Source organism: Genypterus blacodes, unplaced genomic scaffold, assembly GCF_046128005.1.
Source record: "Genypterus blacodes isolate CSIRO-AG114 ecotype Tasmania unplaced genomic scaffold, CSIRO-AGI_Gbla_v1 ptg000051l_1, whole genome shotgun sequence".
Lineage (NCBI taxonomy): Eukaryota > Metazoa > Chordata > Actinopteri > Ophidiiformes > Ophidiidae > Genypterus > Genypterus blacodes.
In genome coordinates this window covers 55,710-82,727 of record NW_027466863.1, presented here as the reverse complement: position 1 = coordinate 82,727, position 27,018 = coordinate 55,710, and the positions used below count along the sequence as shown (strand labels likewise).

Below are 27,018 nucleotides of genomic sequence, written 5' to 3'. Positions count from 1 at the left end.
ATTAGTATTCTTCCTGGTTCTGCATCGGCTTTGATGGTTAAGCAGTGGGCCTCTCATGCATACGTTGTAGACAGGTATGCGCTGGTTGATTGACTGATGACAGACTATTGGCTTTATGGAGAAACATTGTCAGACTTTTCTCCCATGGTATCTTTCAGGATCCGTTTCAACCCTTACCCCAAACTCACTTCTACTCCTAAACTAACTTCCCTAATCCTAACCCAAGCCCCAACCTTGACCACCCAAATTCCAGTACCAATCCCTCCAAGCCTTATCCCAACTCACACCTGCCCAGATTTCCATAAAGACACCACTCGTAGAAATCCGAAGTCACCAAAATCATAGACAACTTAATGTCTACAAGGACTCTGCATTAAATCTATTCTGATACAAACATGAATTTAAAAGAAAGGCCAATTTGAAAACAACAATTGTCTCACATCACTTTATGATTCACAAAAACTCATGGTCCGCCACAGCCTACGATGTACTATGATGTAAGCTTGCTACATCCTGTAAGAACTTTACCTATGTGATCATCGAACCAACAACACTGATGTCATCCACACTACTGTGTCATGCTTACACAGCCTTCAGCGGCCGTGGCTCTCTGCTGTTGACCTGTCTGTCACCCCATTGTTTCAATTTACTTGAACATTACATTGCCTATTTTGCTTCAGGGTCACAGCCCTCCTTTCTCTCTGCCTACAAAAAAGTAAAACATCGATAATAATAATAAATACACAACCTTCTTTCTCTTCTCTGTCTCTCTCTCTTTCTGTATCAAAAACGATCTCCAAAATGTATCATAACTGTATGCACATGCCATAAAATAAATGGATAAATAAATGGTAAAATTGATAATGAACGGTAAAATTGATGACGATGACGATGACAATAATAATAATAATAATAATAATAGGGTTCCCATCACCTCGTTTATATATCTAACGCAATAAACTGAGGCAATAAGGCGAGGATTGCATCCGGTGCGTCCCGTGAGACAAATCAAACACGGCATTCCAAAACTATTGGTTGTGTGGGCGTTTCTGGATAAATTGTTCGCAGATTTCGCCGCTCTGATTGGACAAAACCAGTGGGGTGCGTGTGAACCAGGAAGCGGAGGGGAGGAGGGGGGCGGGGGCTTGGCTCAAACCCACCGCGAACAAACGGAGCGCAGAAGCCGAGAGGAAAGTGGAGAGAAGAGGAGCGCCGCAGCCCGCCAGCCACGCTCTCTTTGCAGGGGCTCGTCGGTTAGCCACCCTAGCATCGCCCGGACCCTTCCGAACCGGAGTAACACACAACTACCGTGCTGCGAATCCCCGCCGGTTCTCTCTTGTCCCCCCTCTCTCTCTCCCCTTCTCCCGCCCGCCTCAGCTGGACGGCTTCAAGATGATGAAGTTCAGGTTTCGTCGGCAGGGCACAGACCCGCAGAGAGAGAAGATAAAACAGGAGCTGTTCGCCTTCAACAAGGTAAAATAACGGGACTGTGGAGATGGAGGGAGGGAGGGAGGGAGAAAGAAAGGGAGGGGGGGTTCCCCTGTCCTCTCGTCCTCCCCCCCTCTCCCTCTCCTTCTCCCTTTGCCCCTCCAAACTAATGTCAGTGTAACACTCTGCACCATTCACCGCAGCCGCCTCGTTCTTGTTGTTGTTTCTTCTGCTTTGTAGCTTAGCTGTAATCACAGAGCTGCACAGTTTGGCTGACTCATTGGCTTTTTACTTCAACTCAACGCGTCTTTCACGTCCCAGCCTACACAGTTTAACCAGTGGGACCCATGAACTCGTCTTCTCCCCCCCTCCACCCCCCTTAAACCGCTGGTAGTGTCAGGGGTTAGTTAGCAAGTGGGGCTGCTGCAGCTCTGAACCTCGTGTGTGTGAACAGTGAGGCTGTATCGATCAAGATGGCACTGGCGGTGTGATTCAGCTGAATTGACAGATTTAAGTCCAGTCTCTCCTCATAGTGTGGAAGAATGTACAACATAGTCTTGTCAGTTTGGATTCTCGGTGAAGGCTTGCAGAGCTTTTCTTTTCTCCAGGCTGTGGTTGAGGCACTGAGAGCCCAGGGTTCTTGTTCTGGGCTGTTTTTGATGAAAGCGTGTCTGTCAGGTTTCATGCTACTCAACATGGCTCTTACATTCCGATCCATCCAGAGCCGAACCATAGCTTTCTATGTATATGTGCATGGGAGTGACAGAGTAACGGAAACACCAACATAGACGGTATACAGTGTCTGAACAGCTTAGCGTTGTCTTGCCACGGATTGAAGACTCCTCTGACGGAATGGAGTTTGGTTCTTTTTAAAGGAGAATCTCTCAGTTGGTGTTTGAGATGTGAGGTGTGTGCTGTGTGTCTGTCCATCAAGCCACAGGCAGTCAAGTGAAAGGGGCCAGATCAAATCAATACAAAGTTAGTCTGAGTGATCCTTTATTTACATTTATATTTAGTGCCTTTATCCAAATCGATGTGCACATGAGGATTCGATTCAGAGACAATAACAAGGTCAGTCCTATCCCATGGTTAAACATTTCTTTCCCAGTGCATGCGGCCTCTTCCAGGAAACAACATCCACCCCCATCCACAGGACCCAATGTATCAAAACACCAAATCACACATTAGAGTTTAGAAGAATGCTGTTCTTTTCCTCCAGTAGGGTTCCAGACACTTGCAGAAACTACTGCCATGATGGATTGAAGCTCTAGTGAAGCCTTACCAAGACACTTCCTGTTGGTCTTCCTTTGTTGTTCTTGCTGCCCATCTACATCCCCAGAACCCTGACTCGCCATTCCCAAATAGTTTTCCCCACTGGCTCGTGCTGAGGTCTATTTAGGAGTTCCCCCGGCATGAGACATTGAGATCCACTTTCAGTAAGCTGCATGTTGCCACCTTGACCACTGTTGCTAAACTTGTGGGGACCTAAAAGTAGGTTGCAGCAACCGTTTGTCAAGACTAAGGAAGGTATTGATAGTTGTGCGTGCGTGCGTGTGCGTATCAGACATTCATTTCAGGTTATCTCTTTGGTTGTGCTGCAACTTGGCACACGAATGGACTACAATGCTACACAAAGCCAACAGATAACCGCTGTGGCCGTGAACTCTGGTTGGCTGCACAGCGACTCACTCAGAAAGTAGAGCAGAGGCCCAGGGTTGACCAACGGGAGAAGACATTGGAATTCAAACAGATCATCACAAAACACCAGTATGGAAGTTGGCTGAAAGGTGCAGAACGCGTTTAAGTCGATGCACGACGTGTGTGACAACAACACACACACACACACACACACACACACACACACACACACACACACACACACACACACACACACACACACACACACACACACACACACACACACACACACGCTCTGTACATGTCTGTGTGTTACCAGCTGCCACAACTAACACAGAGGTGGTCTCTCAATGGGAGTGTAAGCATGTCTTTAATGTGGCTGCTGACCTGCGTGAGTGACGAGTGCAGATCTTTAAGGACAAAACCCTTAACACTGTCATTTAGATCATGTTTGTGTCCAGGTGAGGCGGTGTAAAGCGTTCCCTCATTTCCGTCAGGGAGCCTGTTTGGGCGAGCTCAGCAGCAAAGCTTCCTGACTTCTTTTCAAACAGGCTCTAGTATCTCTTTCCTCCAGTTGATGTCCTTTTTTTGTTGCCTGTGTACGTAGATCTAAACGCTTTCCCAGCTGTCTCCCTCTTTCTCTCTACTTGGGCAGGACGAAAGCTGCAAATGAATTCTAATCCCATTTAACAAGGCGTGCGCAGGGCTGCAATAAAGCAACACTGCCGCCATCACTGCTTTGTAAGATGTTTCCTTTAACTTGATTACGGCAGCCCTCCCTTTTAGACGCCTCGCGGACTCACACACCCACACACACACACACTCGTGGCAGGATGAACTTTATGGGAAGGGCTGCAGAAAGAAAAATAAGCGAATCTCCTTCTCGTCTTCTGTCTGTCTCCTAATCTCTCTCTCTCTTTTTGCGTGTTTATCTTTGTCTCTCCTAGACTGTGGAGCATGGATTCCCCCATCAGCCCAGTGCTTTGGCCTACGACCCCAAGCTGCAGCTCATGGCCATTGGCACAAAGTCAGGAGCCATTAAAGTGTATCCTTTTGTTTTCATCAAGTGCATGAATCAAACTTGAGGTAACCGACGGTAAGTATTGAGGATGTTCTCTGTATGGCGGCTAGTGAAGTAGAGGAGAACTGTTTGTCTTCTGGTGTTTGGGTCTGAAGGGCAGTGCTCCTCTACAGGATTGACAGGAACGAGTCTGAGTTTCTTTCCTTTTCTCACTGAGCTGAATTTGTGTCTGGTACAGATTGTGGCAATAGAAGCACTGTGTTGATGCTTGGAGGCTGTCCATGTTTGTCTTGGTCATGTCAGGACTGTGACATCCAGCCACTGCAGCCACAGTGTCAGGGTCGATCCATGGACGAGCACAGGGTGAAGTGACTCATAGTTCAGTGACCATAACTTATCTGAGAACGTTCATGGCACTCAAAACTCCACTAATTCCCATTTATTGTCCTTGTGCTGTTGAAGTTGTACTTTATAGCTGGCTAACTTTGCCACTGTATGCCCATAGCTGGTGGTTGTTTACTTAATGTTGGGATTAGGGCTGAAATTATTTATCTATTGATCATGTTTTCAATTTTCAGACCCCCACACCAATGCGTGAATGAATGAATATTTTAAACAGTATTGTGTCCGTTGTGTTTAATCTGTGAGAAGCTGCCGTGGTGAGTGTGTAACAGGATTTATACACACAAATATCCTAGTGTTTGTGTCATGAATGTATGGTCGCTGTCATTTTCTACGGCCGTTTAGTCTAAGGACTCATTTATCTGTGTGAAGGGAGGCTCACTGTGTGTGTGTGTGTGTGCTGCCTGTGTTGTTGTGTTGGATTGGAGAATTGTCTCTTTGAGTTGTGGCTCTGCGAGAGGCCGAGCCTGGTGGTACCAGGCACAGCAGAGAGGGAGAGAGAGAGAGGGAGAGAGAGATGGATGAATGGAGGGAGAGAGGAGGACGCACAGAGCCCGTGAGGACGAGGGAGTGTGAAAGAAACGGAGGAGGGTGTGGAGAAATACCTCCAATATTAGATAGAGAGCATTTGAAGAAGTGACACCTACTCAACTACAGCTCTGACAAGTCACGGTACTCCTCTAAACGTTCCAGCTGCTGTTGGAATTCATGGAGCATCTCTATGGAATTTAGAGACCTGTGTTTTCAGGAAATTGGACAAATACTTCAGGGCAATCCTGGAATGTCAGGGATTTATTACAAACACATCTCAGCTCTGTAATGGAAGTGTTTTCAAATCAAGTTCAGCCTTAATAGGTGCTTTCATATCTCAAATGTGGAACTGAATTAGGAGCTACTTCGCAATTCCCAATGTAGGAACCAAGCGCTTCTTTTGCTGAGTACCTTTGCTCGCTTGTATTTAAGTGTAACTATCTGCGTCTATTGAACCTCTTTAGGACGTAAAAATGCTCATTGTCTGCCTGTTGTGGCTCAGGGAAGCTTAAATCTGACAAAACAGCCAAGTTTTGGTCTTGTGAGCCCCACCCAGCTGCTCCTGGACCATTGGAGAATTCCCACCCTACAAAGCTCGGCTGTAAAATGGATCCTGGCTTCCTGTTGCAAAATGTAGGACAGTTACTTTAAAAAAAAGGCTGTGTGTGTGTGTGTGTATCTATAATATTTCATAATCTCTGCCTACATGAGCTAGTAACACACACATACCTACACGTCTTGGTGAGAGAAACACAAACAGTATCTGTAACACACACACTGCTGGGATGTGCCTTCTTTCTAATTTCTCTATTTCTGCACATTTATCAGTAATTCCTTGTTTCAGTTCTTCAAGCATCACACACGACATCTGCTCTCACATCATTCCGGCCCACTAGCGTTACCGCATGTGTGAAATAAGACGACTTAGACCTAAACCCTCTTTATGTTGCGTTCATGTACCTTTGCACCATCAAACAGCCAGTCCAGGTTTGCAGTGAATCCATTGGACTTCTCTGATATTGTTCTCTATCCAATCATGTTGTCTGAGCTCCAACACTGACTGATGGACTTAAGCAACAACTCAAGCCTTTCATCCAAGACATTTGCTGTTTTGGTTTTGGTTTATGATCCTTTCGTTTCGACTCAGGCGCCATTATTGAGAAATAAATTCAGAAGTCCAATGAGAGTGAGAAAGTTGAGTTGAGTAGACGTGAAGTTTATTTACTCGATTACAAAGGAGAGGAGTGGAAAATTGCAAAATACTTCTATTATTTTTTTTGTTTAAACTTCTGTTGTTCTGGTCACAATTTTCCCCTCCTCACAAACTGTATGCTCTCCTTCAGGTTCTTGCTTGGGTCTCTCTCTCTCTCTCTCTCCCTCTCCCTCTCCCTCTCTCCCCCCCCCTCTCTCTCTCCCTGTGTTTATGAAGATAGAGTCGTGTTACACCCTGAGAGTTTTTGGTTTGACCACAGATTGGGGCTCGGCAAAGGGAACGGGACATTGTGCAGTTTTATGTGTATGTTGAACGAGATGATGTGTGGGGGGTTTGGGGGAGGGGGGGGGTGAGTCTGGGGGAGTTGGTCTCCCGTCCTGGAATGCATGTTGTGCTGCCCTGGGTTAACCCTCTCTCTCTCCCTCTCTCTCTCGCCTTCGCTATGTGTGTGTGTGCGCAGATTGGGTGAGTAAGAGCTTTGTTGCTGAGTCTAGTCTTGATAAAAGGAGCTTTTGAATTTGGTTTCCAGGGCAACCAGCACAGTTGCTTGGGATGAGAAATGCCTGCAGACTGGAGGGCTTTTAAATGTCTGTGGCTCAGTTTGTCACATGTGAGGTTTTATTGGGTAAAAAATGCCTTCAGCTGTGGGTGAGAAGGTCAGAAAGTACTGCTTCCATGATGGGACGCTCCCACAGACGGGAAGCTTGTGTTCATGCTCCTGTGGCCAAAGATGGATTGCAACAAATTATGGGAAAATCTCACAATTGGACGACTGCTGCGCCGGGCGAAGATGGATGACAAGACGGCTCCACACTGCTGTGACTCACCGGCCCTCTGTTTCATCTCATGGGAGGCATCAAGCTTGATATTGTACGGTCCGACACAGATACACATCTCACACAATAAGTTTGTTATTAAGTGGCATTATTGCAGGTTTGTAGGAGCCATTAGTAACACACGTGATCAGACTGTGGGTTCCAGCTTGTTTTTTTCGGTTGATCCAGTACGTGCTGACTCACACTGAAACTCTGTGGCCTTGAAACATCAGCATCGTCAATACAGCAGCCAGAGGATGAGCAAATATTAACACACACACACACACACACACACACACACACACACACACACACACACACACACACACACACACACACACACACACACACACACACACACACACACACACACACACACACACACACACACACACACACACACACACACACACACAGGGGTGCTTTGATCTGTGTGTGTGAGTGCTCCAGCTATCAGCTCTGTATGTCACACACTTCACCGTCTGTCGCCAACAAGTTGGAAATGCTGCAACGCATTTTCCTTTGGTTCCCTTTTGATTGACATGTTGTGTTTTACCCAGTAGAGTTAAGTCCTCTCTTTGTAAAGTACATGTTATTCTTTATTACAAGAGAATCAAGAGATGTGCCTGAGTGAATCTCTGCTGGAATATTTAATTGTTCAACCAGTCTCTTACCGTGTTTAACAGCGTGTTCAGGTGGTTGATTGATGGAGCTGCATTGTTCAGGTCTGAGTCATGTTGGTGTGTTTAAAGTGTGTGTTCTGGTGCGGGATGTAGTGTTCACTATGGTTTCCGTTTTATTCGTCAGACTTGATCGTGTGTGTGTGTGTGTGTGTGTGTGTGTGTGTGTGTGTGTGTGTGTGTGTGTGTGTGTGTGTGTGTGTGTGTGTGTGTGTGTGTGTGTGTGTGTGTGTGTGTGTGTGTGTGTGTGTGTGTGTGTGTGTGTGTGTGTGTGTGTGTGTGTGTGTGTGTGTGTGTGTGTGTGTGTGTGTGTGTGTGTGTGTGCGTGTGTGTGTCAACATTGCGCACTGGCGTCACAGTTAACGTACCAGAGGCTTTGTGAATGAGCTCCAGTTGTCGTGGCGATGATGTGGCGTGGCTTCATGTAATTGTGGTGTGTGTGTTTACAAAATACCGCCTTTTGATTTTTCCCCTTGAAAAGTATTTTACTCCATCTATTGGAACCCATGCAGATCCTTTGCCCTACACTCCGGTGTGTGTGTGTGTGTGTGTAAGAATGCCCTTAGTAACTTGAATAGTTGACTTAGCCCAGCAGGTCTAACTTACAAGCAGAGAACCCAAACCCTTAGAGATGTAGCTTTGCTCTTCCACCCACACACACACACTTTATCTTTGCTTCATACTTTTCTTTCTGTATTTAACACAAAAGATGAATTTAATTTTCTTAAGACCAAACTGCATTAAATTAAACCTGCTTACTCCTCAACGTTACAAACTTCACATCTCCTCAATTCTTCCAAATTGAACCCAGATCTGAATTTTCCCCCCTGATCACCATTTTTCAGTAGTTCAGCAGTGATGGCGGTGAATGTGAGCAGGATGTTATGAAACTTGTCTGACCTATATTTTGCATTGTATTGTTTGAGTCAGTCTAATGAAAGCCAGCTGAGGATGCAGACTCTGCTTCACTCTTTTAATACTCCTCCTCCTCCTCCTCCTCCTCGAACTTCTTCTCTCCCTGTTCTTGCTTCAGCTTTCCATCCTCTCTCTCTCTCTCTCTCTCTCTCTGTCTCTCTGTCTCTCTGTCTCTCTCTCTCTCTCTGTGTGCGTTCCCTCTCTGTGGTCCTCTGCTCTCTGTGAGTCGTTAGCTCTTAAACATGTTTTTATCTGGCTCTTTCCTCTCCTTTTTGTTTGTGTCGCCGAGCTCTAATGGTTCAGGATGTGCTGAGTCCAGCTCATAAGATGATTCATCACTGATTGGACAGAACCAACCATCCGTCAGCTCATTAGTGTTCCTTATTGGTATTGAGTTTGTAGCTCAGTGTCGTTACCGAACTAAATGTTTTACAAAAGGCCTTCTTCGTCTTCTAACTCCTCCTTTTCTGGCAGAAGAAATCCAGAAGTAGCTTTGCCCCATGTGGACAGGATCTGGATGCTCATAGGTAAAGCAGGTTGGAAGTTCTGGATGTCAGGGAAGGGATTTGGGGAGTTTTAGAATTTAGGCCAAAATGGAGCACAAACTTGTTTCTCCCTTTTTAAATGGATCGGCCAGTTCAGCATAAAGCAATCCCCACAGACGAGGCAGAGGAACGCAGAGGCTCGTCGCCTGCTGTGTGCTCGCCAGCTGTAATATGGGATGTTATGTAATACTACAACTTTATTGGAGTGTTACGGTTCATAACACCGGGAAAGGAATGCACTCAGTCGGATGGAATTCCAGCAAACTGTCTCTTTGTGTCAGTTGTCTATGTGCTGATTGTGTAGTATTGTGGTTCTGTGATGGTGCAGTCGTACAGAATGATCACAGCAGAGGACTAACGCCAGCGTATTTGGTCAAAGACTCCCACGCATTCTTTGAAATGGAAATGTGTGAAGAATGTGCGCAGCAGACGCCATGGTAACTGCTACAAAACAACGATTACAAAACATAATATTAAGTGTGCATGTGGAACTATAATCTGAAATCTTTGGACTGTCAGACCAAACCCATGCAGACAGGATGCAAAGATAGGATTCATCTACTCAGGATGCACTCACATGCACGTGCATCACATGGCGTGGTGTGTGTGTGAGAGTGTGGACTAAGTGGGACAGAGGAGAGAGAGAGTGTGGGATGGAGGGAGGGAGGGGGACTAGCTGGATGTAAATGAGAGGGGATTGTTCCTCTAGTGGGTGGGTGGAGTTGTTTGGCTTGTCTTGTTGTCGTCTGCCATTTGCCAGATGTCTTGATGAGTTTGTGTTTGTTTGTGTGTCGGGGGAAACAGGGGAGCTACAGCCGTCGTCTGTCTGTGAGGTAGCAGACAATGCTGCAACATTTGGAACCCTAAACTATTTCAGCTTGTGTTCTGTGATATCTGACACCTAAAGCACTCTTTAAACATCTTTAAACTCCTCTCTCTTAGCTGTCCCTTTACTATGTCTTTGGTTACGATATCAAGTCCATCCTTGCTTTCCATCATCCATCCCTGTCTATCCTGTTCTGCTGATGTGTGTAAGTGTGCGTAAGTGTGTGTCTTAGGGTGTGTGTGGAGGACAATGCCTTCTGTTTTCCTGTATTCAGACCGTGAAATCGCTTTATCCTCGCCCACTCTCTGCATCAACGGGCAATCACACTAGTCTGTGTGTGGGTGTGTGTGTGTGTGTGTGTTTCTATAAATGCATGTGTGCGAGTTGGTGAGTTACTGGAGGCTTCCGGAGTCTGGGGTGAACACTGCAGGAAATAGTTGCCCGTTGCACAGTCAGAACAAACGGGTTGTTTAATAGCTTCCTTACACACATCAGCAGGATTATGGCATTGCGTCATTGCACAGGTCGTCCTGGTGGGGGTTGGGCCGGCTAATCCTCCTCTCCTCTGTCTCCTGCCCTGGCCCTATTAGTTCCGAGCCCTTCATGTTACTTTTTAAGGGCCAATTTAGGAGCAAACGGCATCGTCTAAGCCAATTTATGCACTGCTTTGCTTCTGTGGCTCGTTTCCTAGTTTTTATTTGTATTGATGCTGTGAATCTTCGTTTCCAAACTATATTTGAGGCACACATTGTTTCAAGCTCTTTACAGAGTATTCCTGGAGTTGCCCTGGCCCCTGTTATGATCTAGTGACAGCCGTGTGTCTCTGTGGTCGTGTGTGTTTGAACTGTGAGAAGAAGAAGAAGAAGAAGCCTCTGATGTTCCTGCTGAGGCATCCTGGGAATCTGCAGCACTTCCTTTAATCTCTGGTCCATCTGCTCTTCATGTAAATTCCCTCAGATATAATGATGTCTTTCTCGTGTGTGTGTGTGTGTGACATGCTTGCGAAATGGCAGAGCGGTCAGTCCTTGATGTGTTTCTGAAGTTCAATCAGGCCTTATTTAATCTCCCATTTGGAATAAAAGAGAGATGTTCAGAGAATTTCCCCTAGGGCAAGACTGTTGGACAGAGGAATTCCAGAACGAATGACCTCATGTCGACACAATGTGCTGCAGATCTCCATGCTCCCCACAGGAGGAACTATTTCATTATTATACACTTTGTGTGAATCACGATCAGGCCACGTTGTCAAACTAACACACGCAAACGGCAACAACCTGAGAGGCAGATTGCTCTGAAATGTACTGGACTCATTCTGGATCCTAAGTGGATCAGCATGTTTGATATCATGTCAGGAAATGGCATCTGGAAGGATCACAATTTTCCCATTTATGTTCCTTTGCTTTTGCCTCACTTCCTGCTTGTTGTTTTGCCTCTCTACTGCCCCCTGTCTCTTCGGGGGAATACAGCAGTTGATGAAGGCTGTGTTGTGTTTTAGAGTGAATCCTCTGGAAATGTGTGTTGTCAATAACCACATGTCAATCTGGGAGCTATTAGTGTCGACGCGTGTGTGACGGCCTTCATGTGCTCAGATTAAACTTACTAATACTCTTGGAAGGTTGGGAAGGTGACAATGTTCACATATTTGCATTTGGGTGCTGCCCAGTATTACTGAGGGTTATGACCAATCAGTAGAGCTGGATACACACACACACACACACACACACACACACACACACACACACACACACACACACACACACACACACACACACACACACACACACACACACACACACACACACACACTCATAATGAGATTACAGTAGGATAGCTACAGCTGCTTCCTGAGGAGCTGACGACATAAAGACGAGGGAATCCCTCCACCAGCTGTGTTCCCTGATGACATCACTGAGAGCAGCAAGTTATTCTGTCAACAACACAACATTTTATTCATTTATCAGGACCTCAATGATTTCTGACATAAAGCTATGATCCAAATCAGCCCTGGCTTAGTTTGTCCTGCCTCTGAACATGAATAGATGTATCCTGTGCTGCTACACAGACACACACAGACACACACAGACACACACAGCATAGCTCCAGTCTGTTGTTGTAGATGGTGGTGCGTCCGTCCCCCTCGTTCCTTCACTCACCCTTTGTCCTACTCACCCCTTTATCTGGAGGTGCATTTATGGTTCATGACCCATGAGTGAATGCTTCTCCAACACACACACACACACACACACACACACACACACACACACACACACACACACACACACACACACACACACACACACACACACACACACACATGCACACACACACCTCCCGCTGTCTAAGGCATGTGGTATTATGGCGAATAGAACCTGGAGACAGGAAGTGACAACCCTGAGGAATGCTAGTATAAAGCTCAGCTGAATGAGCACTGGAAAGGAACAAGCAGGGTTAGAGTTCAAACTGAGAGATGGAACAAAAGATACAGAGAGGGAGGGTAGAGGATGATGAAGATGGTGGGCTTGAATGAATGAAAGTAAAATATCTATTCCTCAGGGGAGTGTTTGCTCCACATCGTTCTGCTGTACTAGCAGGAGGTCTCTGACTGTCCCCACCCCTCCTGTGTAGCTCCTCGTGTGTGTGTGTGTAAATCCCCAGTTTAGCCTCGTTGGGTCCCACTTCTTGATTGTGGCCTTTATTTACTGGACGACCAAAGCAGAGCAGGGTTCTGTAAAGTTTCCTGTTGATTACACACACACAGAGCGGTGGTTTGGTGCATCTGCGTCATTTGGTGCTTTAATTGCTGTGAGCTTTCTTAATAGTGTTCTAATTTCTCCCCTGCCATTAGCTCACACCTAACCAGAGTGTGTGTGTCTGCGCACATTCTCTTATACAGCTCAGAATTACCAGTTTAACTGCATGCACAGCTTCTCACTCTGTCCTCCCACTCACATTGTCACACACACACACACACACACACACACACACACACACACACACACACACACACAGAGGAAAGGTGTATTACCGTGTCTCTGAGATGGAGTACCAATGGGGAGATGTGTGTGTGAAGTGTTTCACAGCAGCAGTTTAAGGTTCTGTATTTTTAAACCATAGTGGGAGTGTAACCTCTATCTCTGGCAGTTGGTTCAACAGTTGACACAATGTACTGTGAGATCCAAGGAGAGAGTTAGATAATGGGAAAGAGACTGAATATATCCTTTCACACCAATCTGGTCAGTGTGCAATGGAACTAGACACAGACACACAGACACGACCGTCCACAGTAGCCCCTCTCCCTTTGGGACAGAAGGTTAAAGTCACTATGCATCACCTTCATGCTGCATTGCTGTGTGTTGCACAGATTGTTGTTGTGTCAGGTGAAATGATTTAGGTCATAACTTGTGTTTGTTGTTGTTGATGATGGATTTGGTTTAGGTTCTCTGCTTAAGTGCTACTTTAAGAGTTCACTACTGCTTCATATACTGTATAGTATTTCCTTGATGGGTTCCTCATAGCTACGGATCCCCAGGGGTGGAATTCTCAGGACTGCACACAGACACCACCACTGTCACACAGATCCACTTCCTGCCTGGACAGGTAAGATGCTTTTCTTGTCGGTATGAACGTAAAGGTCAGATTATGACCCTGATTATGACACCAGACTGTTATTCCTCGTCCACTTGTGCCTTCCTGCATGTCCATGTCCTCTTATGCCTGTCCTGCTCTGTTATAGGGCCGCCTATTGTCCCTGCTAGATGACAACACAATCCACCTGTGGGAGCTGGTGGCCGGAGTGCCCAGAGAAGTGGGAGGGGTTAAGAGAGAGGGAGTGATCCGTCTGGAGGAAGTGAGCAGCTACAGTCTCCCGGGGCGACCTGGCATTGAGAGCTGCAGGTACATGAAGCCTCCGTCTGCTGTCTGCTGCTCTGTGCTCTCTTCTGTCACATTTTGATGTACAGATGAAAGCCTTGACATGTATGAATCACACTTTGCCTCCTCCTCCTCTTCCTCCTAGTGCCACTCGGGTAACTGTCCTCCTCTTGCTGCGATCATGCGACCTGCTCTGCATTGGAACAGAGGGAGGTGGTGTGTACTTTCTACAGCTGTCCAGCCTCTCCCTGAAGGAACACCAGCCACTGCTACAGGACCAGATCACGCAAAGGTAACAAGGCCTGGAACATGAAGGATGGGTTTAAAAAGGTTCAGTCAACACAGCTGGCTGACTGGTTTCACTGCTCTGTCTCTCTCTCTCTATCTCTCTTTCTCTCTCTCTCTCTCTCGCTCGCCCCCATCTGTCACAGTATGTCTTCCTTTGAACATTAAACACTCCCATTTCCTCCACTCACACACATTTCCAGCTGAGCATGTCAACACACACACACACACACACGTAAATGCTCATTCCCTCTTAACCCTAGCAGCAGTGCAGGGTCAGGGTCTTGTGGTTCAGGGACCATGAGAACATTCAGACCTGCTGGACTTTGTGTTGAGAGCGACAGACATCCCATCAATCTAGAGAGTAAACTTCTAGGTATCAGCTGTCACTCATCCTCCTGAATAACACAAGCTCTCACTGTGTCACTTATTGAGCTAGTGAGTACAAACAGGCACACGTGAGGCCACCATTGTGAAACCTGGAAAACCCCAGGATAGACTTTGAACTTTCTTTCTGAGATCTGGAAAGTTTGAGACAAATGATCTTCCAATTGAATCGTTCTTGTAAGCTCCTCCCCCTCCTCTAGGCCCGCTGCATTAGGCCTGAGCTTACAGCAGCAACAATAACAACAACAACAACAACAACAAATGTGCTTGCCTGCTTTGTGGGTATGAGATGAATGAAGCTTTTAGAGCAGTTTAGCTGTGCGTTTGTCGTACTGGATACATTTATTATATCCTGCTGATGCTTGTTGTTGTTGTTGTTGTTTTGCACTGTAATTATCCCCACTTTGGGACTAATAAAGGATTATCTTGTCTGATCTTATCTTCTCCTATTTCTATAGATGTTAAGTTTGACAATGACATAATCCCAACTATATTTCAGTTATTAACAATTAGAGAAAAAGTACCAAAAAGCCGAATTTTCTCCTTTTGTATTTGGGGGGAATTTGAGTGACATCAACATATGCAACCTTTAGAAACACTGAAAAACTCTTTGTTTGATTTCCTAACCATCATGTTACACCTCGGGGCTTCATCAGCGGCTCAGTCAGCCGAAGCCAAACACCACGAGCTTCACTCTCTCAGGTGTTTCTGTTATTTCTGTCCACTTCCTGTACAGCAGTGTAATGCGGCCTGCAGTAATGTGCAGCCGTGTGTGAGACTCCAGCTGTAAACTGGAGCAGAACACCGAGCAGAATGCTGCTATTGAGGTTTTTTATGGAATGCGTGGAATGAGAGCGTAGCTGTACATGGAGCAGGCGTAGTTCCGTGTGTTCTTAACATGTAAATATAGAACACAAACATGCCAAACAAAAGCAGCCTCCAGTAACTGTACATGCATCTGTATTCTGAAGTGTCAATCAGAAACGCTACAGCAGTGGAAATATTGTTGTCTTGCCGTGCTTGTATATATTTCTTACACATTTCTTGTTCTTTGTACAGTGTGTGTCCTTTTTGTGTGCATTTACCAGGGGATTGTTCAGCTTTCAGTGCTGGGTTTCATATTGGCCCCCTGCTAATCACCGGCCCTGTGCACAGAGCTTCTGTTGTCTCCTTTTGTTCTGCAGTGTGACTGTCAGGCTGGTCGGCCAAAATCCCTCATTAACCAGACATTGAGGCAAAACAAGGGCCCCGATAAGGTGTGTGTGTGTGACTTGTGTGTGTGTGACTTGTGTGGTGTGTGTGCAAAGGAAGGAAGGGACAGTGAGGCTTTGTACCCGCTGCCAAAACGCAGAGTTCTGATCAGGGAAGCTTTTCAGCTGAATCTCCAAAGTCCGGGAACACACACACAGACACACACACGCTCCTCACCAGGGCTCTGTAGCAGGATGCTGGATTCCCTCTAAATACTTGTGGATGGAGCGATGAAGACAATGGATTTCTTTGTGGTGAATGTTTCTGCCTCTCTGCACAAAGAGAGGATCTTCCTCAGTGCACACAACCAAAGCAGTTCAAAGTGTTTAGACGTGTGTGTGAGGCTGGCAGGTCGGTTATCTGTTTTCAGTTTATCCTGCTTCATCCACAGCCAAGTGCCCAGGTAGCTGCAGTGCTCCTCCTCCTCCTCCTCCTCCTCCTCCTTTTCAGTTTCCATCCCTTCCCCTCTTTCCCCTCATTCCCCCCGGTCTTTGCCTGTTGCTGAGGGAATCCTCTTCCATCTGGAGGGCGTGTCCCATCCCTGGCTCAGAGGAATGTGGAGTTCACGTGCTCGTTCAGTGCGGATCCAGCTTGTTGTTGTTGGCACGTGGGTTTTAACTCCGGTCTTGGCTTTGGGTTGTTTTGGAGTAGAGGAAGTTATGGCTTCCCCTGTTCTGTCTCACCCCCATGCTCTACATACCAATGGGATTCTCATTATCCACATCACCTTCCCACTTATTCCTTGTGTCCTTTGTAAAACTGCAAAAGAGGACAGAAGCTGAAGCAAAATTGCTAAACAGGCCTGTACAGTTTGAGTTTTGAACAAGATCGCTGAATAACAAAGTCATAATTTCTTTCCCTTAACTTCCCTGGGTGATGGATCTCGTTGTTTTTCCTTTTTCCCAGCCTGCCAGAAGACTACAGATTCGGGAAATCCCTGGGACCAGTGGAGTCTCTGCAGGAACACCCCCATAGAGCAGGGGAGATTCTGATTGGCTACAGCCGGGGCCTGGTGGTCCTATGGGATCTGAGTACGCGCCGTGCCCAACAGCTATTTCTTGGGAAGCAGGTACCTGACACAAACCCAAATACTGTATTCAAGTATTGTATCTTTCATGTTGTTTCTCATCATCGTCGACTGGAACGCTCTGAAAGAAGCAGATACACTTTAGAGACGCTCATCTAAGTTATAAAAGCAAGAGTTTCCTTGCCAGTCTAGACGGCAAATGACATTTTTGTGCATTGGAAAAGATTTCTCACCAACTGCTTTGTCCGCGGTTACAGTTGCCTCATTTGTTGCTTGTCAAATGTCATAAATGGGAGATTAAAGTGTGCCCATGGTGTGTGTGTGTGTGTGTGCGTGTGTGCCCCTCTGTAGCAGCTGGAGAGCCTTGTGTGGGAACGCTCTGGAAACTTGTTTGCCTGCTCCCATAGCGATGGGGGCTACTCCGTGTGGAGTGTAACCAGTGGCAACCCTTACACTCACCAGCCAGTGTCTTCCACCATACCTTACGGTGAGAAACATTCTCACAGGCCCGTACACACACACACACACACGCGCACAGATGCTCTGGTGCCTCCCATCTTGTTTATGATGGATACGGCCTTCCAACACATTCCCATACAGCCGAGTGGAAAGAAGTCCAAGGCGCTGGCACTTGTTCACTTGTAGTTAAGATGTTTACTTGCCTTTTCCTGTCTTACTCCTTATCTATCGGTGGTTCTCTGCCACAGGCCCATTCCCTTGTAAGGCCATAAACAAGATCCTATGGAGGACAACGCACACAGGGTGAGTATGGATCAGGAACTTTGATCTTTGTTGTCTTTTTGATGCATTTTTAGATGTTAATATTGAAAGGACATTGTTAGACATTGACACAAAGGTCCAGTCTTATGTGTGCTGAACTCCTTGCCCCAGTTCTCCGGTGCTGTTGTACAGCGGAGGGATGCCCAGAGCCAGCTACGGTGACCGCCACTGTCTGACCGTTCAACAGGACAAAGACCACATCACTCTGGACTTCACGTCTCGGGTCATTGACTTCTTCACTGTCCACAGTATAGAGCAAGAGAAAGGTGAGGAGCTCGCTTGCTCTCTTATCTCTGTGGAGTCTCTTTCCCGATTGTTTCAACACTTTACTTCTGTTTTCCCTTTCATCAAGCATGTAGTCGGATGCTTCATGCTCTGTCTCCTTTCCCCCTCCTTGTAGAGTTTGATGACCCAACAGCACTAGTGGTGTTACTAGAAGAGGAGCTGGTTGTGATTGATCTCCAGACGCCAGGGTGGCCCACGCTGCCCTCTCCCTACCTGGCCCCCCTGCACTCCTCAGCCATCACATGCTCCTGCCATATAACCAGCGTCCCTCCCAAACTCTGGGAGAGGCTGATCAATGCTGGCAAAGCACAGCTGGGCCTCCAACACACACACGGGGTGAGACGTACAAGGAGACATGAGAGGAAATACTGTATGTCACATGTTCACACGTTGCTTCGGTTCTGTTGTCAAGCATCTGAATTACAAAACTCTACTGGGCTTTTGTTTGCAACTTCATCTCAACCTCACCTTGGACGCAGCTCATAGATGAAGAGTCCTGACAGACAGGCAGCTCGTAGCCTTTGAACTTTAAGAGCGGGTGTAAGCAGTTAAAGGCTTCACAGAGGCTTTGTAGCTTAGATCAGCTGTTTGATAGACATTCAGCTGCTCCACTCATTTGTTATTATTGTCTGGCTACGTGAGGCCGACCAGAGAGGCTGGCACGGCAACAGAGCGCGTGTGTGTGTGTGTGTGTGTGTGTGTGTGTGTGTGTGTGTGTGTGTGTGTGTGTGTGTGTGTGTGTGTGTGTGTGTGTGTGTGTGTGTGTGTGTGTGTGTGTGTGTGTGTGTGTGTGTGTGTGTGTGTGTGTGTGTGTGTGTGTGTGTGTGTGTGCGCGCGCTGTCAGGACGAGTTGAATGTGTGTGCTTTTGTTGTTTTGTTTCTTATCCAACATTCCCTAATAATGGACTCTTTCCATTTACCTCTGTTTGTGTAGACTTGGCCCATATGTGGAGGGAAGAACTTGGCACCACCTTCCAAACAACAAGAGCTGCTATTGACAGGGTACACACACACACACACACACACACACACACACACACACACACACACACACACACACACAGGCTATAGGTACTTAATAGTTCAACATTTTTATGCAAATAGAATCTTATTGCTATAAAAGTGGAGTTGCATCCTTCCATGTTGTGTTGACATATCCTTGTGTTTAATTTACAGACATGAAGACGGGACTGTGCGTTTCTGGGATGCGTCGGGCGTTGCTCTCATGCCGCTATACAAACTCAGCACAGCTAATGTCTTCCACACTGACTGTGACCCCTGCGATGACCCCCAGGACCCTAGCAATGACCCTGATGTGCAGCAGGAAGAGGAATGGCCTCCTTTCAGAAAGGTAGAGACCTGAGGAGAACAAAGCAATGATAAGTGAATGAGGTGTTTGGTCTCCTGATCCATCTTGGGATCTTCTTTTATTGGACTGTGGGAAAGAAAACGGTCTGTATTACACACACAGAAACACACACACACACACTATCCTGTGGTGTAACTTTCCCATCTGCTTGTTTCCATGTGTTTGGTTTAGTGACCCAGCCCATTGTCTCTGTTTTATATCTCTGACTCTAAGTAAACCACAGTCTGATTCTGCTTTAATGGGTTCTGTTCTGTAGAGAGCTACGTTTCAATGAACCGACTCTATTGGGGGGAGCAAAACAATGTCTTCCTCCTCTTTAGGGTGAATGCCAAGGTGAGACTATAGCATGTTTGAGGTGATGTCTAGATAAGGTGAGGTTTCTGTTGGTAATGGTGAAGAAATTAGATAATGAAGCAAAGTGATCCCAGTGGTGTCTTGGTTTGCTTCCCCATTCCTTTTCCTCCCCTCCACCTTTCTCCCTATTCTCTCCATTCTCCACTCTCTCTCCCCCCGCCCCCCTCCCACCTTTCCTCCTGTATCCTGTGGTAACCGAGCTGCATGTTCAGGAATGTGGCCCTCATATGGGATGAAGAGCCTTTCCCTTTTTTCTCTGTAATGAAAACCAGACCGTGTGTGTGTGTGTGTGTGTGTGTGTGTGTGTGTGTGTGTGTGTGTGTGTGTGTGTGTGTGTGTGTGTGTGTGTGTGTGTGTGTGTGTGTGTGTGTGTGTGTGTGTGTGTGTGTGTGTGTGTGTGTGTGTGTGTGTGTGTGTGTGTGTGTGTGTGTGTGTGTGTGCCTCTCCTACTCCATGTTTTGCCAAAATCCAACTCCTGTGTGAGGGGACATTCTTTTCAAATTCCTTCAGCGTGTGTGATGGTGACATTAATTGACATTTTGCTTTATTGATTATGAATGAAGAAGGTTGAGATAGTTTTCTCAGGCATTTGGACAATTTGACCTTTCTCTATCCAGACTGAATTTTTAGCCGTTTGCTCCTCAAATGCTCCTTTTTACACCTGAACTATATGAGGAACTACTAGAGGCGGTGTGGATTCATTGCTGATCCTAATGCACCTTGCAGCAGTGGACCATAGCGACGCGTCTCTAACCAATCAGAGCTCAGGTCCTCATTCTAGGAAATTCATAAAACATGCACTGCATCTGGGACATGACATAAGTTTGTTTTGAGACATTAGAACAGTGTTGTGGTGGAAACTGTAAGCCGCCGTCTGCACTCACTGCTTTGTTGTGAGTTTTACAGGCTTGTTTGGGCATTCCTGTCCCATGCTTCAGCCCGTTTCATGGTAAATCACCACTCAGCTGGCTGTAAGAGGACGGCCACGCTCCTGAAACCCTCTCCAGGAAAATGAAACGTGTGTGTGCTTTGTTTATGTTTTTCTCCCACCTAATTCCAGCTTTCATGTTTGTGTGTCTTTGTGTAGGTGGGCTGCTTTGACCCCTACAGCGATGACCCCAGGCTGGGCATCCAGAAGATCAGTCTGTGTAAATACAGCAACAAACTGGTGGTGGCTGGCACTGCTGGACAGGTGAACACATGTTTGATACAGTCTATACAAATACGTACATGAGGAGAAGCTATACTTAAGACAGAAGCTGCTTAGGAAAGGTTCCATTTAGAAGAGAGAATAAGGCATGAAGTCTCTGTCCCTCTTGTGTCTCCAGGTGATTGTTCTGGGTTTGAGTGACGAGCGGTCAGAACACATGGTGGACGTGTCGGTGATGGATCTGCTACAGGACAGGGAGGGTTTCACCTGGAAGGGGCACGACAGGCTGGAGCCTCGTCTGAAACCTCCCTCCTTCCCTCCTGGCTTCCAGCCCCTGGTGGTGGTGCAGTGCATGCCTCCGGCCTCTGTCACCGCGGTGACACTGCATGCAGAGTGGAACCTGATTGCCTTTGGGACGAGTCACGGCTTTGGCCTGTTTGACTATCACAGACGCAACGCTGTGCTGGCCAGGTAGAGGGCGCCATCACAATGCAGAGACATGCTTAGACTTTCAATCATTGGGGATTTAAAATAACAGTTTTCCTTGCCTTGCCCTCCTGTAATTCATAGCATCATCCCTCTGCTCTCTATCTGTCCCCAGGTGTACCCTGCACCCTAATGACTCCTTGGCCATGGAAGGTCCCCTATCCAGAGTGAAGTCCTTGAAAAAATCTTTACGACAGAGTTTCAGACGCATCCGTAAGAGCCGGGTGTCAGGGAAGAAACGCACCATCACCACGCCCACCAGCAAGGTAACTCCTCCTCGCCCCCAGCACTTAAAGAGGAGAACAGTTGAGGGAGCTGCTTTGGATCCCTGTGTATAGTGACTGAGTGTTCTGTGTGTGTGCGCAGGTCCAGGAGGCCAACGCTGCCTTAGCAGAGCAGGAGGAAGTGGCGCCGGTGCAGCGAAGAATCGAACCCCGATCAGCTGACGACTCTCTGTCTGGAGTCGTCCGATGTCTGTGCTTTGCTGATACATTTCTACGTGACGGTGTGTTTACTGACCTGTTGACAATTTGACCTGAACTCTGTATTCACCACTCAAAAGCAGCAGCAGCAGCAGCATGTTTAACCCTTTCCCCACATGTGCTGTCTCTACCAGGTACACACCACGGCCCCACACTGTGGGCAGGCACCAACTCAGGCAGTGTGTATGCCTACGCTCTGGAGGTGCCCAACGTGGGCTCTGGGCGCACGTGTGAGAGGAGCGGTGCCGGTGAGAGCAGCGTGTGTGTGGAGGCCGTGCTGGGTAAAGAGATCCAGCTGATGCACCGGGCACCTGTGGTATCCATCTGTGTGCTGGACGGCCGAGGGAAACCGCTCCCTGAGCCGTACGAAGCCTCCCAGGACCTCGCCATCGCACCGGACATGACCAACGCTCACTCTGTGCTCATCGCATCAGAGGAACAGCTCAAGGTGTGTGTACAGTATCTCTGTGTGTGTGTGTGGGGGGGGGGGGGGGGGGATCTCTCATTGCCAGTTTGCCTTTTTATATTACTTTTGCAATACATTTGTCCCTTTACAGATGAATGTAGTTGTCTAGGACATTTCCACAGTGGAATGTTTGAGCCTTAAAGGTGGTGCAGTAAATCTGAGCCCCCATCTGGCCCCTGGCACGGAGTCTGCATTCATTAAAGTACACACAAAGGAAACACTATCACTAGTAAACAGGCATTGACAGTGTGGATGTTGGGTTTTTTTATTGCCCGACATCAGAAGCTTCATTTAGGCACCGCAGCTTCAGGGCCTGCATCTATAGGATCTACTGGACGTGGTGATGCAGTTGTAAGGTGCTGAGGGTCAACAGGTGCACTTTGCTGTGACCTCTGACCCTTTTATGTCTTTTTTTCCTGCTTCCTCTAGGTGTTCTCTCTCCCCAGGGTCAGTAATAAGACCAAGTTCAAGCTGACGGCTCACGAGGGCTGTCGTGTGAGGAAGGTGGCCTTGGTGGTCTGCCACTCCACCGCTCAGGAGGACTACAGCGAACACACACTGGTGTGTCTGACCAACCTGGGAGACATGCACCTTTTTAACACACCGGCCCTCCGACCACAGGTACGGCCCCAGAGCAGGCTGGTCAGGGAGCGTGTTGCGTTTGAGCTGTGAGCGATAGTGATGTTCTGACACTTGTTGACTTTGACTTCAGGTGCGTTTCGACTGCATCCGTAAAGAAGACATCAGCGGCATCGCCTCCTGTGTCTTCACCAAGAATGGACAGGGTGAGGATGAGGACGCAGACATGTTTGCTCTCTGTCTCAGCTAGGAAGAATCTCTCTCCAAATGAAGACGTTTCCAGGCAGTGGGATGGAAAACAAACTCACTATCAGAGGAAAACAACAACAATATATAACAACATTCAAAACAAAATAAATTCTTTATTTGTGATGCGGAGGGTGTGTGTGTGTGTGTGTGTGTGTGTGTGTGTGTGTGTGTGTGTGTGTGTGTGTGTGTGTGTGTGTGTGTGTGTGTGTGTGTGTGTGTGTGTGTGTGTGTGTGTGTGTGTGTGTGTGTGTGTGTGTGTGTGTGTGTGTGTGTGTGTGTGTGTGTGTGTGTGTGTGTGTGTGACCAGATTTAAATCTCTGGATTCTTCTGTGCAGGTTTCTACTTGATTTCCCCTTCAGAGTACAAAAGATTCTCCCTGTCTGCCAAGGTCTTCACTGAACCGCTCTGTGCTATTCAGCTGGACCGACCACTAGAGCCCCCAGTAGCTAGGTAATACACACACACACTGTCAAACATGTATGATGTTTAATATTGTGTTCCAATTTCTAAATGAAAGCTTTTCTGGGCCAATCCCCTTTAAAGCTGTCAAGGAGCCCTGGTTGGTCCCCTGGCCCTACTTTGGGAACCACTAAGTTACCTCCCCTCCCCTGGGTTGCTGTCAGCTGGATGCACTCAGCTTCATGTCAAAGCAGGGAAACACAACATTTACTGTGATTGCTTCATTAATAAGTGATGCGTGTGTGTCTCCATAGCGATGGTACAACAACGCCGCCACAGGCCAACGGAAACCACAAGAACCAGACAGGTCAGGCAGAGGGTAGGTCCACACACTCGCACACACACCTCTCTCTCTGTCCCCTTGGTTTTCTCTCCTTGTTTCCTCTCTCTCTCCCTGAACCTCTTAAGTCCCGTCTAAGCCTTATGGTGGTTCCCCTCTGGTCTCCACGGTGACCATTCAGAATGCCCTAGTTGCCGCTCCTACCCAGCACCTGACAGGAAACTATGGTTGTTATGCCAACCACAGGAGGGTCTGTGTGTGCCCGAGTGTGTCCATCCTGTGCTCCCTTACTGCTGCTCAGCATTAACGCTCCTATAATAAAGTTATGTTGATATGAATTCTCAGAACTTTCTTAATGGTTCCACTTTGATGCAAGCATTTCCTTTGTGATCCATTTAACATACTTGTGCTTTGTCACAAACCTTTTCCAGAAGAGGAGTTAGCATGTTTTTCCCCCCGACACTCTGCTGTGCTTGAGTTAGAGACCAAGTCTGGACAAAAACCCTGATTGATTATTTAAATGACAGCATGTTTGGACGTCTTAGTCTGAATGGGTTAGGAAGCAGGAGTCAGACACATGAGCAGTGTTCCTGCAGCGCCACCTGCAGGCCATGTGGCAAACATACTGACCTGTTTGTTTCCGTAGCACATCTGCACACCATCCAGATGTGATGCAGTCACATTATGTAAGAGTGTATCAGAGTTATGGCAGCTCTGTAATCACATAGGCCACACATTTAACAACATCAGAATCAGAATACTTCCACTTTGTCCTCACAGCATCAGGACCTCTTCTCCTCCTTACATGGTGAAGTAACAGCAGACCTTTAAAGATGCTTCAGAATGTTCCAGCTCATTTCCTTATTTCTGTCCCTTTGCAGCTTTTGTAGCTTTTAGTTTGTCTTGGTCTCCAGAACTAAATCATCATTTTGATGTAGACTGTGGTTCAGACTCATCAAACCTTCTCACCCGCTCCTCTCTGTGTCCCTCTGTGTCCCTCTGTCTCCCAGGGCAGACCTCTGAGCCCCAGAGCGCCCTGTCCTCCCCCCTGCTGGACACCCCTCTGGACTCGCCCCTCAGCTGTGCCGACCTCACCCTGGACTCCACCGGAGAGATCACAGTGGAGGACGTCAGGGACTTCCTAACGTAGGCACACAGACACTGATGAAGCTTCATCTGGAACACACACACCATGCAGTGACATGACACGATACACACAGCTATTTGATTTATAAAACAGGTTCTGTTCTGTTGTGTGTGTGTGTGCACGTGTAGCACTGTGGATGAGGCTGAGAATAACCTGAAGAACATCACAGAGGAGGAAGGACGCTCAGCAGGCATCCTCATCAACTGAACAGGTGAGACACACACACACACACACTGGAGAGCAAGAGTTTCACCTCCTGCATGTTCACATGTGACGACCCTTATCTTCTCAAAACTGCAGTTTATAAACATTGTTGCCCGTTAAGTTGTATCAAATGTTGCCGTTGCTCATATTCTTCACTCTGCCTGTTGTTGCTGTGATACAGGGAGGCTCTGAAGTGGCCTGGTGCCACCGGGACATAACTGGACGGAGTAACAGTGCTGGACTACAACCATTTCCCATCGGCCCCCTGTGGAGCCTCCGGCCTGTTCTCAGCTCTCTTTTGGTAGTCTGGCATAAACTGGGAGGAAACTATGAACAAAGGACGCAGGGTTGGCAACCATGTTGTGGCTCCTCCCACTCGGAGAACTAATCATTGTTCTTGTATAACCACTTTTGGAATCGTGACGTCTGAGCCCAGTTCCAGATTCTGCGTCCTGGCGTCTTCAGGAACAAAAGGGTGATATCTGGATCCCTTGATGCCTTGTGTCCTTAAACTTCACACCACGAGGTCATCAGCTAATGGATGCAGTCAGGGAAGGACTGAGGAGGAAACCTAACACCATCCTTTCTCCAATAAGGGCGGTGGGGTTGCCTCACCAGTTGTGTGCGTGCGTTTGTGTGCGTTTGTGTGCGTGTGTGTGTGTGTGTCTGTGAGGTCTGACGCCCTCAGAGTTGCTTGGATTTTCATCCCCGGGCCAAATCCTGCCCGCCTCTTTGCCGGGTGTAAAATCAAACGCACCCATAATTCTCACAGTTGAAGACGGTGACGTCACACACAAGCACAAGCTCGCTGAGGTTTACACGCCTATCTGGTCTCACACACACTTGATGAAGGATCTAAGTAGGTACTGGGTCAATGAAAGTATTTTTATATCAAACATTAATGCTCTGTGAATTGTGTTTTGTACGGCTTTGATCTCAGACCCTCACGCTTACTCTGAGGGCCACACGAAGCTGATGCCTATTCTCCACCTCTCTCTGCTCTCACACACACCTTGGATTGGACAGCGCACATCATTTAGCCATTGGGATCTGTATAGAGCCGAGCGAGGTGGAAAATATGCAACGTTGTAGCTTCCGAGGTACGTGAAGCACTGCTTTGTGGGTAAAACACACCTCATCCTTCTGCAGTATTTTGGAGTGTCTCGCTTGTTGACAGGAGAGCAAACGATGAAGAAATGAAGCGGCCGTGGGTTAAGGTCCTTCCTGCCATGATGTCTTTTTGGGGATCATCTGTTTGCGGGACGAGGACTCAGGGAAATGTGGGGCGAGGGAGCAAAGTCGGTCTGGATGTGAACGTCGACGTCACGCTAAAGATTCCCCTGACTCTCTGTGATTCGGTGCGTTCTGGACAGAAGTGGAGCATTGATCACCAGCATTTTAACACTTTTTATGTTTTACTGTGTAAAAACAAAAACTCTATATCTACTGTATATTTAGGTTTGAATGAAGCAAAGGAGACAGGTTTGTAACGGAAAGCCAATGATGGATGAGATGAATTGGAACCTTCTAGAACCTGTAGTAGCCTAGATACCCGCTCAGTATTTCACACTCGGTGATCATCAGTCATGTAACACAACATACAAATAAGGAAAAGAAAAAGGGACCTCACCTCTTACTAATGTAGCTCAGCAGGTAGAAGTCATGCCGATGTTTCTGTTTGTTTTGTTAGGAAGGAAGGAAAGGAAAGCATTAGGTGTGTGTTGATACACACTCTTACTGCTTTCACGCTCCAGCTGGCACAGTTTACTTTAGGGTTCTACCATTATGTATGGGTTTCTACTTTGTGGTTAATTTTTGTGTATAGGATTTTAATTTGGTCATTTAGCATTTTGCAGATGGAGAATTGTGAATGTTAATAAAAGTATAGAAACGA

At 47.1% G+C, this 27,018-nt stretch overlaps 1 protein-coding gene across 1 annotated transcript; it reads left to right on the top strand.

Moving 5' to 3' along the window:
• The first annotated feature begins 1,176 nt into the window (after positions 1 to 1,176).
• llgl1 (LLGL scribble cell polarity complex component 1) lies at positions 1,177 to 27,018 on the top strand. The gene is made up of 24 exons (XM_076150115.1): positions 1,177 to 1,473; positions 4,014 to 4,111; positions 13,530 to 13,611; positions 13,748 to 13,908; positions 14,030 to 14,176; positions 16,714 to 16,876; positions 17,186 to 17,321; positions 17,542 to 17,596; positions 17,726 to 17,880; positions 18,015 to 18,235; positions 18,834 to 18,901; positions 19,076 to 19,250; positions 20,710 to 20,814; positions 20,951 to 21,243; positions 21,374 to 21,524; positions 21,625 to 21,763; positions 21,875 to 22,188; positions 22,636 to 22,827; positions 22,919 to 22,991; positions 23,370 to 23,484; positions 23,748 to 23,812; positions 24,784 to 24,919; positions 25,049 to 25,131; positions 25,306 to 27,018. The coding sequence occupies exons 1-23, from the start codon at positions 1,393 to 1,395 to the stop codon at positions 25,125 to 25,127; spliced, it is 3,204 nt and encodes a 1,067-aa protein (XP_076006230.1). The 5' UTR covers positions 1,177 to 1,392; the 3' UTR covers positions 25,128 to 25,131; positions 25,306 to 27,018.